The sequence below is a fragment of the Anolis carolinensis genome, chromosome 3 (assembly GCF_035594765.1).
Source record: "Anolis carolinensis isolate JA03-04 chromosome 3, rAnoCar3.1.pri, whole genome shotgun sequence".
NCBI lineage: Eukaryota > Metazoa > Chordata > Lepidosauria > Squamata > Dactyloidae > Anolis > Anolis carolinensis.
Window position 1 is genome coordinate 197,321,961 of NC_085843.1, and position 21,574 is coordinate 197,343,534.

A 21,574-nucleotide genomic window follows, 5' to 3' on the forward strand; every position below is an offset into this window, starting at 1 on the left:
TTTATGAGATCATCTAGATGGCCTTTGGGGGCCCCTTTCCTTATCTATGATCTTATGAGACCATCTAGATGATCTTTGGGGGTCTCTTTGCTTACCTATGGTCTTATGAGATCATCTAGATCAGGGGACTCCAAACTAAGGCCTATGGGCCGGATGCGGTCCTCCAAGATCATTTACCTGGCCCCTGTCCTAAACTTTAGACTTGGGGTTGAGCTACGTCTGAAATGACTTGAAGGCACACAACAACAACAACCTTAATTTTGGATTATTTCATCATAGTCCGGCCCCCAACAATTTGCGGGACTGTGAATCGGCCCTCCACTTTGAGGAGCCTTGCTATATGTGAATGACTTCAGTATGAACAAGTCAAATGATACATTTTAGGCTCAAATGTCATAGCAAAAACAGCCCTTTCCCTTGATGTTTAGAGTGGCCCCGTTTCTACTGAGAGGGAGTTTGTACTTGACACAATCAGGTCAATATATAGAAGCAAATGTGAAAACTGTTTCCACTTTATTGACATTATTGACAACATAGCTCAAACACTCTCTGATGTGTATGATCATTAAAGATCTCTGTTGTTCAGGCCTGTCTGCTGACATAGCTTATGCCTGGAAAAAAAGTATATTTCTAGATCAGATAGTCATAACTTTTCAGCTTTAAATCTGTAACTTTGAGGTCTGTTAAATGGGTCAGATTTTTTTGCAGTTTCAGTATCAGCAACAACCCTTATTCCTTGTGAAATAAACACACGAATGATCACATATTATAAATAGTCTTCAGCTATCGGACTCTTCTGGAATGAATTTGAATGTGAAAGTCAATAAATACAGAAAGGGATCAGAGTGTATCTAGTTTCTTATGCATTAAAAAATCACCTGATTCACTGTATAAAATCTTTGGCAATGAGATTAATGGTCAAGCTCTGTTGCATGAATATTTTCCCTGAAGATGTTCCTGTTTTCTTTTTAATCTTAAAGTATTTATAAGAAGTTGGAGACGGGGTTTTATTACTTCACAAGTCGGGGGAAATTTATCTTTTCCCTCTGGGGGTTCCTTTTGGAGGGATTGATGGCTATTCAGATGGTTAAGATGGTAAAAGACCTACATCAATAAGAGCTGAAATATAACATGAAACTAGTATTGCAGGAAGATATCTCAGAATTTTTGATTAGGCTGCAAAGAGACAGCCATAATTAAAATTGTTGAAATGACATTTCCCTATAACATTCCAATGTAACATCAGTAACAAAGGGCTCATTTACACCGGCTGCTTATTGTAGGGCATGACTGGCCATGTGTCACCAGACTGACTATGTTGTCTTTGGAGGTGGACACGCACTCTGTCCCCAACTTTCGGCAATAGTGGGATGGAACAGACATGGTCAAGCCGGGTCAACACTGTTTTTGCTTGACCGGGCCATTGCTTTCATCCTGCTTGCAGAGGCGCCTCTGCTAATGTTAGCGTAGGTTGCCAGTGACAGCTGGGAGCTCTTTTGTCATCTGGTAGCAGCAATGGCGACCTGGGTCTAAGGTGGCCCCTTTATCTTGTATTGATGAGCACAGGGAAAGGCAAGTAGCGGCAGCCTGTGTGGACAACTGACCCAGTTATGCTGCCCACACTATGCCCAGACTCTGGAGTTGTTCCAGAGTTTCAGGCAAGGAATGTCAGATAACTTGACTTAAGAGATTAATTCCTTCTGTGGCCAACCTCTTAACTCAAAATGCTCTTATATCAAAGCAAACTTGAAATGCATTGAAATGCTATTAATTCATTCTGCCCCCCCAAAAAAACTCCTCCCCCAATTTTTGTTACGTGTTTTTAAATAAGAAAATAAACAACATATAATGTATAAATGCACATTCACATTGAACAATATACAAAGAAAGATCAACTTTAAAATGGCAGGAGCACAAAGTTGTGGCAAGGAAGCACAAAGCGAAGAGGCAGAAGCATCATTTTCTTCATACTGTACTCATTCCAGCTTCCCTCCCTCTCTTGCTCTCTCTCCCTCTTCATGAATCCAAACATATCAGGAATAAAAAGCACATAAGACCAACTAACCCAAAGTTCCTCGAAGCAGACAAGAGCAAAAAGGACAACAATCTCCCAAAGTGGACAAGAGCATGAGGCAGAGACTGCTCCCTTGAAGCCCTAAAGCCCTGTACTCTCACACTAGCACTTCCTCTGACACTAGCTCTTAACTCAAAATGTTGCTGTAATATCAAAGTAAAACTAGGGCCAAGCAATAACTCTTAACTCAAAATTCTCTTAAGTTGGGACACTATTATGTTGAGGTTCCATGGTATTCCCTGCCTTTTCCTTAATGCAGGGTTAAACCAGATTAATTTGCTTAATCCTGCAATAGCATCCCTGGATGTCACGACAACAGCCAGGACTGACTTTATGGTTAGTGCAGCCTGTTCAGCTCATGTAGACAAACCCAAAGAAATGCACCCAAGAGAAGTCCAATTGGAAAGGGAATCAGTTCACGTTACATATGAACAGCAAACCATTATGACTTCCTATGGTTCTAGGGAAACTGTCTATACCACAGAATGGGAAAGAATAAACCTGCTAGTGTTGTGCTTTTGTATGGAATTGCTGTTCGTTTTGTATAATTTCATTCATTTTGTCTCATTTTCGTATTTGTTTCCGCTAACAAAAATGGGGCGCCTATATGAACAGAATTTTCGTCTCGCTAACGAAAAAAAATGTTTTTTTTCCATGCCATTAGTGGCAAAAGGAGGCTTTCACAATGGGAGGCTTTCAAAAATGTAAAATAAAACATCAAAGGAAATAGAGGACTGTAGTGAATCTTACCTGGTAGGCCGGAAAGGGAGCCTGGATAACAGTATGGCAGGCCTCCATGTTTGAATGCCAGGGAGGCAGCCATCTTGAGTGAGGAAGGTTGGAAAAGGGGAGGAGTTAGGAGACTCCTATGATTGGCCAGAGGAGTGGGGAGGGACCGAGAGAGAGGAAAAGAAGAGGAGAAGGTGGGAAGTGGAGAGGTCAGAGAGAGCTGGTGTGTGAGGGTGTAGGGCAGGGGTCCCCAAACTAAGGCCCGGGGGCCGGATGCGGCCCTCTGAGGTCATTTACCTGGCCCCCGCCCTCAGTTTTATAATATAATATATTGTATATACATATAATATTGATAATAATATTATAAGGTAATACAATATAACACTAATAACAATACCATATAATAATATTAATTATATATTCTATATTACATATAATATTACTAATAATATTACAGTATAGTGGTATAGTTCAGTATAGTAATATATAATGCTAATATTGTGCTATGCTAATAATATAATATACTAGCTGTGCCCAGCCACGCGTTGCTGTGGCAAAGTGGTGGTGGTATTGGTTAAAAATTGTTGTGTAATTTTTATTTGATGTTATTTGCATTTTTTTATTAATTTTATTGTAAGTTATCTTTTTATTTATTATATTTTATTATTTTCTTGTATTATTTTTATTTATTTTCTGTTATAGTATTTTATTGTATTAATTTTTTTAGTGTTTTTTTATTATTATTATTTAGGTTGCTAGGAGACCAAGTTGGAGGAGCTTAGCCTTCTAACTGGCAGCAATTGGATAAAAGCAATTATTCCTCTCTCTCTAATTAGGACTTTATTTTTCTTTTCTTTTTGTTGTATCAACCTAGAGGCGTGGATGATGGGTTGTGTTGTCAAATTTCGAGGTTGGGGGGCCTGTAGTTTTGTTGTTTTGTGGGTCGCCGTGATGCCATCACTCTTCTATATATATAGATGTACATATAATTTGTAAGCCACTCTGAGTCCCCTTTGGGGTGAGACGGGTGTGATACAAATGTAGTAAATAAATGCAGTAAATAAATGAATAATAAATAAATAAATTTTAGACTTAGGCTCGCCCAAAGTCTAAAATGACTTGAAGGCACACAACAACAACAACAACAACAACCCTAATTAACTTGACTATCTCATTGGCTAGAAGGAGGACCACACTTCCCATTGAAATCCTGATAAATGTATGTTGGTTAAAATTGTTTTTATTTTTAAATAATGTATTGTTCTTTCATTGTTGTTGTTGTTTTTGCACTACAAATAAGACGTGCAGTGTGCATCGGAATTTGTTTGTATTTTTTTTTCCAAATGATAATCCGGCCCCTCAACAGTCTGAAGGATTGTGGACCGGCCCTCAGCTTAAAAAGTTTGAGGACCCCTGGTGTAGGGTATAAAAACCTAGGCAGAGCCGGCCCTAGGTAATTTTCAAGTGTAAGCGAACAGAATTTTGGCGCCCCCCCAAACCAATCACTGAAAAATAAAAGCGTTGGATAAGCAAAAATGTTGGATAATAAGGAGGGATTAAAAGCCTATTAAACATCAAATTACATTAAGATTTTACAAATTAAGCACCAAAACATCATGTTTTACCAGAAATCAACAGAAAAAGCAGTCTCGACTGCGCCCCCATATGTTTTGCGCCCGAAGCGACTGCTTAATTCGCCTCATTGTTGGACCGGCCCTGAACCTAGGTTCACAGGGAGAGAGTGGAGTGCTGTGAGTTGACAGGAAAAGGTCAGACAGCAGTTTGATTTCTTGTGAGAGTTAGCACAAGAGATTGACTCTCCAGGTCGGGTAAGTTAACAGGAAGAACTCTAACGCAGTGTTAGTTCAGAACCCAGGGGGCTATCTAGATAGATTAGTCAAACTCGTCACTATTCGCTGAAATAGAGCGAAGGTTTTGTTAATAACAGTTAGATCGGTTTTTTTAGATCTGTCTATAACAAAGTGAAGAGAACTGAACAAGCAGCCAATTCAAGCTGAAGTGCTTTTGTAACAAATCACGCTTTTTTTGTACCTCTCAGGAGTGGTTAGTTGTCTGTTTTAAAATAAATAAATCTTATTCTATTTATTTATTTATTGCATCATTTCTACCCCGCCCTTCTCACCCATCAGGGGTGTATGTTTACAATATAAACATACACATCAAAAAACAGTTTTCATCAAATTTAAAATTTAAAACATCCAGTTATTACAGTAAAACCTCTTAATAAACAGTTGTTTGGGAGCCATGGGTGAAAGCAGTGTTGGCAGGAGTGGGAGCAGTTTACCTCAAATACCTTGGAAAATTCCCAAAATCTATTAGGTTGGTGGCAGCTTTAATTCAAAACAAAGTTTAAAAGACAAGCAGGGTTCACTTTACCCTAACACATAACCATCATCGTCCTGCTATCATATTGTAGGCACAGGGGTGGGATCTTTTAGGTGTGTGGAAAGGTCTGCCCCACCTTAATTATTTATTATTTATTTATTTACATCACTTTTACCCCGCCTTTCTCCCCGAGGGGACTCAAAGCAGCTTACAATAAATAGGCAAAAATTCAATGCCTAAAAACAATGTAAAAACAACAATTCATATAAAAAATCTACAAAACAACAATTCATATAAAACAGATACCATTGCAAAATAAAATCACATTATATAAATTTTAAGCATGTCCAAGATTAGAATCCAAGAAATCCTCAATAAATCTTTGTACAGGTCATGTAAAGTCCATGTTCTCATTTATTAAAAGCTTGTGTGCACAACCATGTCTTTAAGGCTTTCCTGAAGCCTAGGAGAGTTGGTATCTGCCGTATGTTGCTGGGGAAAGTGTTCCACAGCCGTGGAGCCACCACCGAGAAGGCCCTGTTCCTCGTTCCCACGAGCCTTACCTGCGAGGCTGGTGGGACCGAGAGCAGGGCCTCCTCCGATGATCTAAGAGTTCTAGAAGGCTCATAGGGGGAGATATGTTCGGACAGGTAAGATGGGCCAGAACCACTTAGGGCTTTGTAGGTCAAAACCAGCACTTTGAATTGGGCTCGGTAGCATATCGGCAGCCAGTGGAGCTGACTCAACATGAGAGTAGTACGCTCCCTGTAAGCCACTCCTGTTATTAGTCTGGTTGCCGCCCGTTGTATATAGTTGTCCGTGTCCGTGATCTCTCTTCCCCTTTGTGATAAGGACCAAGGCAGAGACAGGCAATTGAGCCACTGAGATAAGTGGAGAAGGGAAAGGAAACCCAACAAGGAAAGGATTTTTTTAATGAGGCAAGCAGCAGTCAGTCAAAATCCCCAAACCCCAAATCTCCCAGTCCCAGAAGTGCCCTCACCAGAAAGGCAAAGCATAAAAAAAGGCAAGCCAAGGCAAGCCCAAGCGAGATACAGCAGCAGCAACAACAGCAGCAGCAGCAGCAGCCAGCAAGCAACCCAACCTGCCCCAGCGCCCAGCAGCAGCAGCAGCAGCAATGGCTCTTTTAAGTGCAGTCTTCCCCTTATATACACTCCCTGCCCTCCCTGCCCAGCCCACTTCAGTGATTCCTTGGCCCCTGATTAGCCAAGGATTACCTCCTCCCCGCCTCCTTCTCTGACGCATGAGGAAGTGGATTGCAGGCATGGAGGCTATGTGGCTGAAAACAAAAGCAAGCACGATGGCTGTGTTGCTTTCAATATCGTGTTGCCTATCATTTCATACGAAAATGTCATCTATCGTTTTGTGTCAACAAACGTTGACACGAAATGATAGCACGAAGGAAACAAAGGAAAAAATTTCGCACACATCTCTAATACCTGCTCATGTCTCGGAGAAGGAATAGCAGGCAGCAGCTTCCTAGGAACAGAATGTTGGCAGGGTAGCTCACAAAGGGAAGGCAAGGCACGCTCCGGTGGGCTTGATCGCCATCTATCCTGAGTCTTCACAGGCTTACTAATGTCACCTGCCTGATATTTTAGCATCCTTTGCGGATCGTTTCTCTGCAGATGCATAAAACATTAGTAAACAAATAAATAGCAGCTTGAGCACATTAGATACGATTCAGTGGAAGTTAAGCATTTTAAACTTCCAGAGCTTTCAGTAAAGAGCGGCGTGGGAGGTGTGGAGCACTTACAAAAGAACAAGATTAACTCTCCCACCGAAGTCAATGCTATCTAAAACACTTGGCCGGATTGTGACTATATACTCCTTCTCAAACATATCTTATAATTAATGAATGTAAACATTACTGCTTTCAAGGTTGTTTTGAATTGGCTCTTATTTCCTTTTTAATGTGCTACTTTACCATTTCCGAAGCCAAAGAACAACCAATTAACAGCTTCCAGAAGCTTACTCAAATACTAATCCTTGGATACTTGGAAAGCATTGCTTTGGTATGAGATGGCTGGCTGTACTCCAGAGACTAAATGCATTCATTTCTTTTCACTATTTGAAGTCTCCATCTGTCTAGAACTAGGCATGGATGCAAATAATCATTGGGTTAGCATTTTAATGCACAATTACCCAGTTCTCACCTTTTGGAACCAAAGATTATTAAAATATGCATGGAAAATGCATACGCTTTGTCACTGGAAGCATTCATATCAAATGAGTACTACTTGAAATGTGCATGCATATAAATGTACACCTCCTTCAACACGTGGAAACACCATACAAATCCATGGAGAAATTGAGAGAACAAAGTGTGTCATCTTCATGCACACTCAAGTCAGAACAAGCTTATCAGTAGAAAAATGAAAATCACCATCATCATCATTTCTATCAATGGTAATTCAACTGTGTTAAAACCCACCTTATGTGTGTACAAATTTTGTGGCTTTTGGTCTAGATTTTTATTAAGTGTTGCAGTAGGGAAATGATTAGGTTCAAACGAACTGGAAGGTCTCGCTGGAGTCACAGACCTGAAATACAAATATGCACATTCATTTTAAAATGCCAGTTCAGCACTGTACTTTAATACAGGATTTGCTTATCTTTACTTTCTTTAGTAAACAGTGGGAGTAAAATTCACCAAACGTACGTGCAAGAATCAAAATAAATATTGATTGTACTTGGTTGTTTAGAGCCACTAGTCTGTTAAATTAGCTCTTGCAATCTGTGGAAATGCTGCTTTAACAGCACTCAAGAGAGGGTTCTAATGAAGTTGGTGTTTAAGCAGTAATGACCTTAGCTATGGAGACTAGAAACAAAAGGCGATGTCTATGTTTCAATATTTCAAGTGAGCCAAAACGAGGGCAAACTTTCCCTTACTTTTTAATTGCTTATCAACAAAGTGAAACAACAACAAAAAAGGGCCCTGTCTGCATAGCAGATTCCTATGGTCTTAATTAATTGCAAGAATCTTTTTTAGAAATAGAAGACATTTATTCATACTATATATATCTATAACTAGAGTTATATGAAAACCCCTCTGAATAAATTATGCCATGAAGGCATTATGGTAGGTTCGTCTTAGGGTCATCATAAGTCAGAGATGACCCGACATACAAAAACATATCTATATATTAATATATTCCAACTTTCTAATTAATATTCTATGCTAACTCATTCAAACTGGCTCATGATGATTACAATATCACAGTGGGGAAGTATTATCAAACACACACACATGGGCACACAGGACAATACCTGACAAAGTGAAAGTCCCTACTTCCTAGCATATCAGGATCTTGACTCCTTTTTAATAGCTTGTTTATTTTAACTTTGGTTGTAATGTCAGTTGTATGCTGTATGTGTTAAATGTGTTTGTGAAATGTTTTGATACAGCAGATGGGCTAATCAATAAAATGTATTCACATTCTAGCTGAATCCACACTTGCTCCAGAGAACAAGATGATCTGTAAAAATGGGCTAGCTGGCAAGAAACCCAAAATAGCTATGCCTTCACCACAGGTGGAGCACAGAGAAAAGTCTCGCCAAATTATCTTAATAGCCACCAAGTTGGTGTAGGAAGAGGCACTTCCTTAGGTATTTTGGATCTAGGCCATTTAAAGCTTTCCATAGCACCCAGAAATAAACTGGGAACCATGAGCAGGCATTGCTTGGTAGATGGAATATAGTCATAAGTAAAGGTAAAGGTTTCCCCTGATGTTAAGTCCAGTCGTGTCTGACTCTGTGGGTTGATGCTCATCTCCATTTCTAAGCCAAAGAGCCGGCATTGTCTGTAGACACCTCCAAGGTCATGTGGCTGGCATCTTTGGCAGCCCAGAGCAACAGTGGCCATCCTTGAAGGTCAGGTACAAACACATTCCTCTGGGAAGTGTTGGGATAAGCCTTTTTTGGGGAAAGGAGATTCATCTTTATTCTAAGAACCTGTTGTAGAACAGTGGAACTGTCTTCTGAGTCATTAACTAGTAGTGGTTTGGACCAAAAGAAACGTCTAACAACCCTTTAAAAGATACTCTCAAACTGAGTCCATTGAAGTGACCCAATCTCCATGTAATTAAAACATGTGCAGCAGGAGGGTGGGTGGGATTAGGAGGGGATATGAGTTTTAAAGGTCATTTTAATGTATTTGCTGTATTTTAATTATGTTTTTACCACACTTATTATTATTTTGTTTTTGTTTTTAACTTTTGTATTGCTCTTTTAAAACTGTTTAGTGTTGATAGATGTTAGCTGCCTCGAGTCCCCATGGGGAGAAAGGTGGGATATTATTATTTTACTATTTCGTGTCAAAAGCATTGCATAAAAAAGTTTAAAACTGATAAAATAAAGGAATCACTAGCAGCTAAATAGCTTTAGACCAAAAACAGGCAATAGTAACTGCATTTTCTGTAGCTTTACACAGTTCTTCCTCTGTGCATGAGGCAGGGCATTGTGGGCAAGCAGCCAGATGCTGAGTTGTTTGTTCTGCTCCACAGTTGCACAAAGTGGAGGATTCCTCTAGGTAGTGCCATTTTACCAGGTTATCTTTTGATCTGCCAACTCTGCTTCTAAGTCTGTTCAGGAACTTCCAAGTTGCCCATTCTTGGTTTGTTCCTGGAGGAAGACCCTTGTGAGGGGCCATCCAGTTGGAATTGCCTAATTTTGCTGCCCACAGAGATATTATTGCTGTTGGTGGAGGAACATTTAGAGGAATGGTGGTTCTCGTGAAGCTTTTCCTTGATTCAAGTCTACTGGGAGGAGGCTGATAGCCATACAGTGGGTGGCTTTTACAGTGTTCCACCTTAATTCTCTTGCAATTAGCAACTTCCTGTCAAACATCAGGGGAGGGGGGCAACGCCAGCTAATTTATAGAGTCTATCAACAGGTGTAGGTTTAAGACATGCTGTGATTATTCTACATACCTCATTCAATGCTATATTCACCTGCTTCGCGTAGGCAGATTTATGCCAGACGCGGCAGGCATACTCAGCAATTGGGTAAGACAAGGCCAGGGTTGATGTTCTCATTAAACTTTGGGTCTGCACCCCATGCACTATTTGTATGTAAGTTTCCGCAGGATGTTATTGTGTACAGCAACTTTGTGCTTGCTGTTAATATTTCCTAAATGTTAGTGTTCAATCTAAGGTGATGCTGAGATATTTAGGGTGAGAACAGTGTTCAAGCTCTTGGCCTTCTAAATAAAGATAATAATAATAATAATAATAATAATAATAATAATAATAATAATAATAATAATAATAATAATAATAATGTGGTGATCGGCACATTGGGTGCCGTGCCAAAAGATCTCAGCCGGCATTTGGAAACAATAGACGTTGACAAAATCACGATCTGCCAACTGCAAAAGGCCACCCTACTGGGATCTGCACGCATCATTCGAAAATACATCACACAGTCCTAGACACTTGGGAAGTGTTTGACTTGTGATTTTGTGATACGAAATCCAGCATATCGATCTTGTTTGCTGTGTCATAATAAAATAATAATAATAATAATCAGAAAGTATACAGTTGATGCACATGATTAATCAGGCCAAAGACACCCATGAGCACTCATGCCACCTGAATGTTCAGGTGAAAGGATATCCAGTGAAAAGGGAGTAGATAGCAAAAAAAAAAAAAAAAAAAAAGGTGTGACGGTTTTAGGGAGATTCAGGGATTGTACTTTGGGCCTAAATGTCACTTTGCACATCTCAATAGAAATGGTTATACAAGTCAAGCATTCCATATTCGTAATTTTGAAATCCAAATTACTCCAAAATCCAAAATTGTCCAGATGGGTGGCTAAGGGCCCTTCCACACAGCCCTATAACCCAGAATATAAAGGTAGATAATCCACAATATCTGCTTTGAACTGGATTATCTGAGTCCTCACTGTCATATAATCCAGTTCAATGTGAATTTTTTACAGCTGTGTGGAAGGGGTTGAAGATAATGATATTTTGCTTTTGGATGATTCAGTGTGCGCACACCTTGTTTCATGCACAAAATAATGACAAATTGTACAAAATTGCTTTAAGCTAAGTATAGAAGTTGTATATATAAAGTATAAAGAAATTTCATATTTGGACTTGTGTCCCAGCTCCAAGATATCATGTACAGATATTCCAAACTCCAAAAAAATCCAAAACCAAACCCAATCTGAAATCCAAAACACTTTTGGTCCCAAACATTTCAGATAAGGAATATTCAAACTCTATTAATCCTGAAAAATCTCCCATCTTTAGTGAGTAGTATCGTGTAGTTTCTACTGATTTTTATTTCAAAAAGAAGAAAGCCATTTTGTGTACCTTAATTTCTCAATTGTAGTCTTCTTATTAATAAAGAGCAGTCTAATCAAGATCTTCCTTTTGACGTACATAAGCAAACCAGCAATCAGAAGGCACAGGATGGTTATGAGCAGTCCTATGATTAAACTCTGGTTATCTGAAAACAAACAAACTCACAGTTCTTATGCACAGATCCAGTTAAATTGATGACAGCCTCACTTTTCTGCTGTTGGCTGTATAGCTTACACATAAGAGGTAATACTTTAATTTAATAAGAGCTGATATTTATATCAAAAGGATAGACATGGTTGGCATTCTCATGTCTCCCCATCCTATGCAGCTCAAACTATGGAGAGGATCATAAGTGGTCAGATGAACCCTAGGACTTCAGGTTAAAACCCCCATTAAGACACTGCATAGTCTTGGCATTTCACACTTTCTCAACCTCACCACATCTCAGAAACAGCAACAAGAGTTAAATTTACTATGGTCTATTATGTAAACTCTTAACAAATGGCAGGTATGTCACATGCTGATTTTGAAAGTGTAACTTGTAAACTTTTTAAATGAACCAATGTAATAAGACTGGACCTGCTGTGTATATTGTACTTCAAGCATTATCTGGGGAAAACGGACTGGCTAAGGTTCCCTGATGTGTGTATATCTGGAAATGAAGGTAGCACTGTCAGCATGCAGTGTGTTTTGCTACTTGAAGAAGAAACTAATTATAGTCCCCTGAGACTAAAGTTTTAATTGTGCATTCTATGATTCTAAGTATATTATTTATAGCAGTGCTGTTAAATGGCTGCAAAGATGTTTTTGAGTCTGGACACAAAGGGATTAGTAGGGCCCAAATTAAAGGAAAGGTCAGCAGGCCAAGTTCCCAGGTGAATCTTTTGTTAGGGAAGGTAATGAATCAAGAAGGCAAGAGTTAGTTAAAAAACCCAACTCATCTGTATTGCTCTCTTAAGCCAGCCTGCAAGGAGGGGACAAACTAAGTGTTTGTACAAAGGAAGAAAATCATAGCAATATTTTTGAAGGAGGCTGAGAAAGTAGGTGAGGGTTAATGTGGGGCTCTCAAAGCAGGGGGCTTCTTTCTTCTGGGGATTTATTGTACAACACTGGATTTACCTATAAATTATCCACCTTCCCATGTGCTTAACCCTTTATTCATTAACTAAGGGTGCTTCCAGACATAAGTAAAATGTGGATGAAAACAGGTTACACTAACCTGTTTTTGCCTGTGTTGTAGTCCCCACCCCCTCCCACAACTCCGGGATTTCCCTCCTGTGGTGGCATTATGTCTTCCCGGGTCAACCAGTCTTCCATTTCCTCCCCCAAAATTTACCTCAGGGGCTTACAGGACACGGAGGGCCTCTCCGGAGAACTGTGGAGCCACATCAAAATAACGTTCCAATATCATTCTGATGTGACTCCACAGCTCTCTGGAGAGGCTCTCCGGATCTTGGAAGCCCGTGGGGCAGGGTTGTTACGGGTTCAATCCTCCCTACAAATAAAAAAAAAACTGGTTTACTCATGAATTTTAACTGATTTGCCCCATGAGTGTCCAGTGAAGTTTATCGATGTGGCCTGATTTCTAAATTATTTTGAGTTATGGAACTACTCTTCATGATTCACTAACCTCTCTCCCCCCCCCCATTTTTTCCTGGCTATGGCCCTACCATGGGGTAAGTTTTGGGGGAGGGAATGGGGGGCTGGGAGGGGAGGGGAGCCACCATTACGCTCCTCTGGGCTTTTGGAAGTCCAAACAAGTGAGATGGCTGTTGGGACTCATCCCGGGTAGTCCTGGGAATCAGTCCCCACAGGGCCCTCACCTGTTAAGATCAGATCGGAATCTTAACTTAAGAGGATCTTAAGAGGTGTTATAAAAACCTGGAATAAATCAAGCAAATTTGGTTTATTCTAGTCTTAAACGGATTAACCTGAAATATCATCTGAACACCTCAGAGTAACCATTTTTTTCCTTGGGAAAATCCATATTTTAGTGCTGTTTAGAAGGGTCCTAACTCACTTTGAACCAAAGGAAACTATCAAAATCAGGGAGGGAGCAGCTTGCTGCCAACATTGTAATGACAATGGCAGCAATCCCAATGTGATCACACCAAAGGGTTCAAGGAATGCTCCCAGGCTTCATAAGAACTGTTCCGGAGCCCTTTAACCTGGATTTATCTGATAAGTGTATAAGTGGCCTTAGACTTCTTTAGTCCAATCCCTGAACGAGAGAATTATGCTCTGCTGGTAAAGAAATCTAAGTGCCTTACCAAACAACATCTCCTAGAATTTCATAAGGTAGAGAGATGCCTGTTAAAAATGGCATTGAAATGCTATAATTGTAGATTTTTGTATTTTTTGTATTTCAGTGTGGCAAAGTTCACAATATGTTGCCTACACACAGTATGTATGATTGAAGCAGGTAAAATTATGCACTTTCCAGATCCTCCTTCAAACGAGTGAAGCATATTACTAACTTCTCCTTGAAAATAACTGGAAATTCAAAGTGACTACCACTTTTTGAATCCTATCCATTGGTTTTATTGGGTCACTTAGCAAGCTGAAAAGTATCTTTGAAAAAGGAAGTGTATGAAAAAGAACAATGACTTCTGCATATCCAAAGACTTTGTGAGTATTGATTGGCTTTAAAATACTCAGCAAAACTTCTCAGGATAAGTGAGTTTAGTACAGTGGCCTAAATTCATTCATTGAGCTCATGGACATCTTTTTCCCTTCTCTATTATAATAGAAATCTGACAAAGGTCTCTCTTTCTTTTTCTATTTTGCAGTCCCCATTTCAGTCAGCTACCTTTTGCTGAGAAATGGTAATGCCACTACATTGTTATGGAAATGATTATGATGTCACGAGCTCAGCATTACAATTCATTACAGGAACCAGTACGAAGTAAATGCAATCTAATTTACTTTTGAATAGCACTATTCATACCAAAAAGTGGTATAATTTCCAAGCCAGTCCTAGGTGCACATGCAAATTTAAGGCCTGATTCTGCTCTCAAATCTGTAGGAGTTTTACCTCGGATGTCAGAGGTTTTACAATACATGCAATAAAAGCATAAGACAAAAAGCAAACTCTACACAACTTCAGACTCAGATGTATGCACTTATTTGAAGAGCAGCAAAATGACAGAAAGGAAAGAATATTTTAGGGGAAAATTGTATCTAATACAACAAAGCGAAGATTTGACCAGAGGTTATACCATAGAACTTTGGAAAATGGAAGATTAAGGATCCCACAGCCCCTTTTTCCTTTTTGTCTAACATAATTTGCTGTAAAATCTATGGAGAGATTACTGGGGACTGAAGACATAGTGCAAGCTGTAAACCTAAACCATTCAAAGACCTGGGAGAGCCTCACTGTCTTTGGAGCAACTGAGATGAGTCAGGGATGAAGGGTTAACTTGGGAGGAGAAAAAAACTCGGGGCCCATCTACACTGCCATATAAAATCTAGATTATCTAATTTGAACTGGACTATATTAGTCTACACTGCCATATAATTCACTTCAAAGCAGATAATCTGAATTTTATATTACAGTGTAGATATTTTAAAGGCATCTGAAAAAGTGGGACAACAGACGATTCGTGAAGTCTGTCTCTCCCAATTGGAACAGTATGATACAGCACCTTTGTAGTAACTGGCTACTGGTCCACAATGGGCATAATTCAAAATGTTGACCATGACCTACATGACCAACACTGGACATAAATGAATCAAATGAATAGAGATAGATAGCCCTGTTCACATCCAACTTGACAGTTAAGCAGAACAGCAAAATCCAGATATCTAGTATGACAGAACGCTAGTCAAGCTTATGCTCATTTTAACCGGCTGTAGGTTGGTGCATTTCTTTACATACATAAAATGTATTAGGTACACCACACACAGCAATTTGCAACATGACACACGAGAAAAAGAGCCCCTTTTATGTGGGTCAAGTGTCAGTTACGACAAGAAGCAGCCACAAAAAATTGCTATCCAAAATTCTATTAAGAAATAATTGTAAAGGGCATACTTGAAGACACAAGGTGGTTTCAGAAGAAGTGACAGCAATTAAAAACCATCCAACCTTCCCGGACAGATTATTGATGAAGATGCAAAAAAAGTACTGCTTTCAGCTAGGTGAAACAATTAGCTTTGTGAATAATTATGTCACCAGGGTATGAAATTGATAGTTTTATGCTAGTTTACAGACAATTGGTTCTACAATTTGGATGAGAGTGAGAAGAATATAAGAGTGCCACGCTTCCCAATCAATGGGGAGTTTATCTGTGACTTTCTTTCCATTGCATTAGATGCTCATGTATGTACCTTGTATAAACTCGGTAGCCCTGTTCACCTAAATAAATGTTCTGAATGCTAGCTAAATAAACATATGAGGAAGGGAAACGCACTATCGTCACCCCTTTTTATGCCACTTCCATCATGGAGAGGGTGACCGTTAGGAGAGGAGGGCCTTCTCTAGGCATGAAATGTCAGTTTTCCAAATGTTTTCCAGTATTCTCAGTTTCACAGAGTGCTCCTAAACACAGAGGGGGGTTCTTTATTTGATTATCATTCTCCATGTGAGCCTCCAAACATATACAGGAGGCTCTCCTTTTCTGGCAATCACCCTCCATGTAAGACTCCAAACATACAAGAAGTTCTCCTCTTCAGACCATCATTCTCCATGTGCGCCTCCAAACATATAGGAGGTTCTCCTCTTCAGACATTATTCTCCACGAGAGGAGAGCCATGGGAATGCATGTAAAGGGGGGGAGGACAGAGAAGTTTACTCTGAATTTTTGTACATTAGGTTATAATTAGAACACCTACATGGCCATGTAAGCAGTTAAAATCCGAGAGAGCCAAGGAACCAGTCAATACGATCAGGATGAAAAAGATACAGATACAGAGAAGATGGACATGAAAAAGGAAATAAAATATGCAGCAGAAAACAATGCAATGCGAATTATGTGGGTGAATGAACGATTTTTCATCAATTTGAGGGCAAATGTCAATTAATGCAAGTCCAAGATATTTTGGCCCCCAAAAGCAAAACATTCTTCCTATAACTAGAGGCCATCATTACAAGGGTACTCAGGAATATAGAGCTGAGATATGAAAACTGCATCCTTTGGCAAGGCCAAAAGAAGTCTTTGACTTTTACTCTGTTGGCTCTGGACTTGGTTATTTACTCACCAGATTGTCTAAGGGGCCCACTGTCTACACTGCCACCAAATCCTGCCTTATCACAAAAGGGAGGAGCCCAGTGCGCCTCGCAGTGGCAATTTTTTTTATTGTTGCAGACCTTAAAAACAAAACAACACGCACATATGAGAGTGTGAAACAGCAAACACAAATGAAGCCTGTGTGTCAGAAAGCAAAAATAACTGAAAGTTAGATTTAAAAAGGCAATACTGGTTTGTGAGTTCGGGAAAACTGCATCCCACTATTTTGTTCAGAATGTCTTTTCCCAGTGAAACTAAAACAATCCCGCAGAAACTGTAGAATTAGAAAGCAACGACCCAGCAACAGAATGATCCCAACAACACTGCCTATGCACGAATATGTCTTAGGGGAAACTCATATGGCCTGCTTTCTTCTTTGGAAACTGCAGTTGCATCTCCCGGGATCTGTCAATTTTGTCAATAGTGTTCAACCACAGAAGAAGGTGCCAAGTTCATGTTTCAGGAAGTTAATTTTTTAGGAAGAGTCCCTGCCCTGGGAGCGCTACTTGTATTATGTATGGATCTTTCCGGGTTGTTTAGTGTGCTTTCACAATTGTGCCCACTTGCTTATAACTTCTTCAGTTCAATGGTTAAGGAATACATTTAAAGAAACTGCACTGGCTATAAATAACCATTCCTGAGGATCAAGAGGGAGTTGTATTCACAATCCATAAGTAGTTTAGTTTCCAACTGGCCTCACAATCTTTAGGTCCTGAGAAGAAAAGGTAAGCATTGGGGGTTCAACTGAAAGTCCTGGGGGATGCAAGGAACTTGCAAGTACATAGACTTGAAGTTACCTTTTGGTTCTCTTGCATGTTCTCTTTTATTTGAGTGAAACTGCATTGAACATAAAATCCACATGCTATGTGGTCAAGTTTAAAGCCTTTTTTAGGCGCCCTGAGGTTAGGAAATTGATTACCAGGGAAATAACCTCTCCAATCACATCTTTTAGGTATGGTTTTAATTTTATTGGCATGCCGTTGTTTTTGAGATCTTATTGCCTGTAGCCTACATCTATATTTTAATTGTTTAATTGCATTTTATGTAAACTGCCTGGGAACATGATTGGAGAGAAGTATAAAAATTAATCATGTACACTTAGTTTAAATTTTAAAGAGGGCAAATATAGATTGATACTCTGACATTATTAAAACTTTCCAGGCAGAACAATATTAATATGCTGGTACAGGTCAGATGTTGGAAGTGCAGCAAATCTATTCTTTGTTTATTAGTCTTTTTTATTTATTTGAACTTGTAGCTGCCAAGAAACATAGGCAATACTTAATGAACAAGTCAATTAAAAGGAATAACATAGTGATTCTTATCATATAGAATTATTAGTTTTATTATGTCAAATATTTTTAAAATTAAAAGCACGCAATCAGTGACTGTGTACATTTTTAATTCAAAGAAGAACATTTCTCTGAAACTGTTTTTCAAATATCTCAGTTCAGCTACAAGTTTTAAACTCATAGCTTAGGCCCCAAACATGTGTGAAACCTTAACAACATTTTATTGAATGAATTTAGTTTAGAATTACATACGAGTGATTTAATTCTGTTTTTGAACTGCAGAACATTTTTCTAGAAAGATAAGGACATTTACACCATAGTTATTTCTTTGTGAAATAAAAGGCACATTGCCTTTCTTGGATGTTGAGAAGGATACTGAAAATTGATCTTTTTCTAAGGACATGCTGAAAAGACTTTGACGGATATATTACAAAGAATAATAGATTTCAAAAGCTGTAACCAATGAATGATTTATTGCTCAGCTGGGTATTGACCGACTGTAAAAAATTGGATCCGTAATACTTACTCCACGGCCATGACATTTTGTTGCACATTCATGAACACCAAATACACTGGTATTTTGGCAGTGGCGATTGAGACAGATCTATAAAATAAGAAAAGAAGAGCAACCTTAATGTTTTCAGAATTAAAAGTTTGTGGTGTATGCACTAGTAGTACTTATAACAGTTTTCTGTGCTTTATTAATCATTCTAGAATAAATTGCACTCTATATACACTTATAGTTTGGAGAAGGTAATGATGCTGGGAAAAATGGAAGGAAAAGCGAAGAGGGGCCGACCAAGTGCAAGATGGATGGATGTTACCCTTGAAATTACTAGCTTGACCTTGAAGGAGCTGGGGGTGGCGACGTCAGACAGGGAGCTCTGGTGTGGGCTGGTCCATGAGGTCATGGAGAACCGGAAACTATTGAATGAATAAACAAAAATACACATACACAATTTCAAATTGAAGAGTGCCATTAACAATTGTCTATAAGTCAAGCTCATGTATAAGTTGAGGTTTGAGGTCTAAAATTACAAATGTTGATATGATCTGTGTATAAATCAATAATCATTCTACAGAGAGGGGAAAGGCAAAGAGGGGAAGTGCCAAAGAGATCGCAACATCATCATTTCCCCTCCTAGGCATTCAGAAAGGTCAGAAGTGGCGGAGATAACAAAATGGTTTGGTTTTTCTTTTAGGTTTTCCCCATGATGGACTAAGCTCATGCCTTTTCCATCTTTACTTGGAGATGTTGTTGTTTATTCCTTCTGTTTCTTCCAACTCTTCGTGACCTCATGGACCAACCCACGCCAGAGCTCCCTGTTGGCCTTCGCCACCCCCAGCTCCCTCAAGGTCAAGCCAGTCACTTCAAGGATACCATCCATCCATCTTGCCCTTGGTCGGCCCCTCTTCCTTTTTCCTTCCATTTTCCCCAGCATCATTATCTTCTTCAAGCTTTCCTGTCTTCTCATTATGTGGCCAAAGTACTTCCTCTTTGCTGAGCAGTCAGGCATTATATCCTGGAGTATGGATTGGTTGGAGATAAGGTTGTTCATATTTCAATAAGAGTTAAGACACAGTAGTTAATGGACCTGTGAATATGTTGACCCAATGTTTTTTATTCAATGTGGACTAAAATTTCCAGACTTTTACATGAGTAATGTCTGTTTTAGACACACAAACACACATACAAAATAGTTGGTACAATTTCTATTTAACAATTATGGCACACCCAATCTGATATGAGAATAAAATAGTAAATTCTTATTTAGATCTTAAACATTTATTCTTCTTCTTTTTTGTCTCAGAGCAAGTTCAAATGAGAGCATGACATCTCTTCCATAAAAGATTTCTGGTCCATGTTTCAGTCTTTAATAGGAAATAAGCAAAACAGACTTTATTAGCCGAGCACCTGTCAACCATTGGTTATCTCCCATTATTTAAAACAGATGGCTTTGCTCCTCCATTCCCGTTTGCCACATTCATTTATACATTCAGTTTTCAGTTTATTTAAAATTTTTTTAAATAATTTAAATAATAATTTAAACACATTTAAGGATAGTTGCCAAACTGAAAAGATGTCACAGATCCCCGGGATACAAAAGGTATGTTTCTATAGTTAACATTGCTGGGACACTGCCAAGTTAAGAGCCCCACTTTAGAAACATTATCTTTGACTTTAGTCTTACAGTTCTAAGATGACACTAGGGATAGCTGGGTGTGTGCAAGATTTTGGCTTATATTTCTTATACTCTGTTTCATGTTGTGACGTGTTGGTAGGCTGGTAGATCAAATTACTGTGTACAGTCAATCAATGCTGGAAACTGTGTTTAGTTAGAATCGTGGATTTACAAAGAACCTTAAGGCTTCTTTAAAGATTCTGGATTTTCTATGAAAGGAAATTCACCTGCAGAGATGGAATCTCAAGACTGGTTTTCTTTGGTTTTCTGTGTGTGTGTGTGTGTGGAAGAGAGAGAATGAGTTCGTAATTGCAAATTGGCAATAAAAGAAAGAGATCTAACAGTCTTTAGCTCGGAGATAGAATGTACTGAAGAAGTTGCTCTTTGGGGACCTGATGCCTGCTGTACGAGAGCTTGTTTACCTCTAAATGTACACTGTCTATATATTTGCAAATAAAGCAAATATCAGAAAGCAACTGTAAATTTCCAGTCTCAGCAGGAACCTGTTCCGGTACAGAGCAACCATGTTCTGGTACAGAGCAACAAAGCTTTTTACCACCTGGAGAAGCAGCAATTTCATAATACAGGCAGTATCCAAGTTACAAAAATCTGATTTACAAACAACTCATAGTTAAGAACGGGAGTGTGACAACAGGAAGTGAGAGAAATCTACCCCTCAGAAGGGAAATTCACTCCTGAAACAGTTATCATGGGGAAAAGGTGAAGCTTTATCGCGAATCCTTGTCTCCACAACAAGCCAAATTTTTCAAAATCCAATTATTATAGGAATAGAAAGTGCGGTGAGACCTTCTGAACAAGGGCACAGACAGCAAAACAAACACCACAGAGGTGTTAACCCTTCCTTCTGCTATACAAAGCATGCATACACACACACACACACACACACACACACACACACACAAACATACATTATATAGTTGCACTTAAAAATGTACCTGTTCTGACTCACAAACAAATTCAACTTTAGAACAAACCTACAGAACCTATCCTGTTCATAACTTGGGGACTACCTGTAGTATGAAACCCAGGGTGTCATTCTCCTTCACATATGAGTGAAGACACTGATAGAAAACAACAAAATTATGAGCGATAGGGTCTCCAGATTTCAGGGCTTGGCCCTAAGCCTAAGAAAAGACAGGGAGAGAGTGCTATATGGATCCTTTAGTAAGTTTGGCCTAGCAATCCTAATGCCCTACGTTTCAAGTCAATATCCTACATTCCTTTTCATGCAATCTCTTAGAGAAGAAACCAAAACAAAATGATTTTCATTGATCAGCCAATTGGCCTTTTAAAAATACACAGTATAAACACAACGAACAGTATACATCTAATCCGAATATAAATATAAATATACAGAGAAGCACACACTACAG

General features: G+C 39.1%; 1 protein-coding gene across 3 annotated transcripts in view; it reads right to left on the reverse strand.

The window, feature by feature from the left end:
* The window catches only part of adam12 (ADAM metallopeptidase domain 12), a 355,264-nt gene that overhangs the window by 14,869 nt on the left and 318,821 nt on the right, over nucleotides 1-21,574 (reverse strand). For all 3 annotated transcript variants that reach the window (XM_008106757.3, XM_062976054.1, XM_062976055.1), the window contains exons 17-21: nucleotides 18,524-18,601; nucleotides 16,677-16,785; nucleotides 11,487-11,622; nucleotides 7,602-7,710; nucleotides 6,607-6,789 (exon numbers count right to left, since the gene is read on the reverse strand). In XM_008106757.3, the coding sequence (XP_008104964.1) occupies nucleotides 6,607-6,789; nucleotides 7,602-7,710; nucleotides 11,487-11,622; nucleotides 16,677-16,785; nucleotides 18,524-18,601 (615 nt within the window). The remainder of the gene's footprint in view (nucleotides 1-6,606; nucleotides 6,790-7,601; nucleotides 7,711-11,486; nucleotides 11,623-16,676; nucleotides 16,786-18,523; nucleotides 18,602-21,574) is intronic.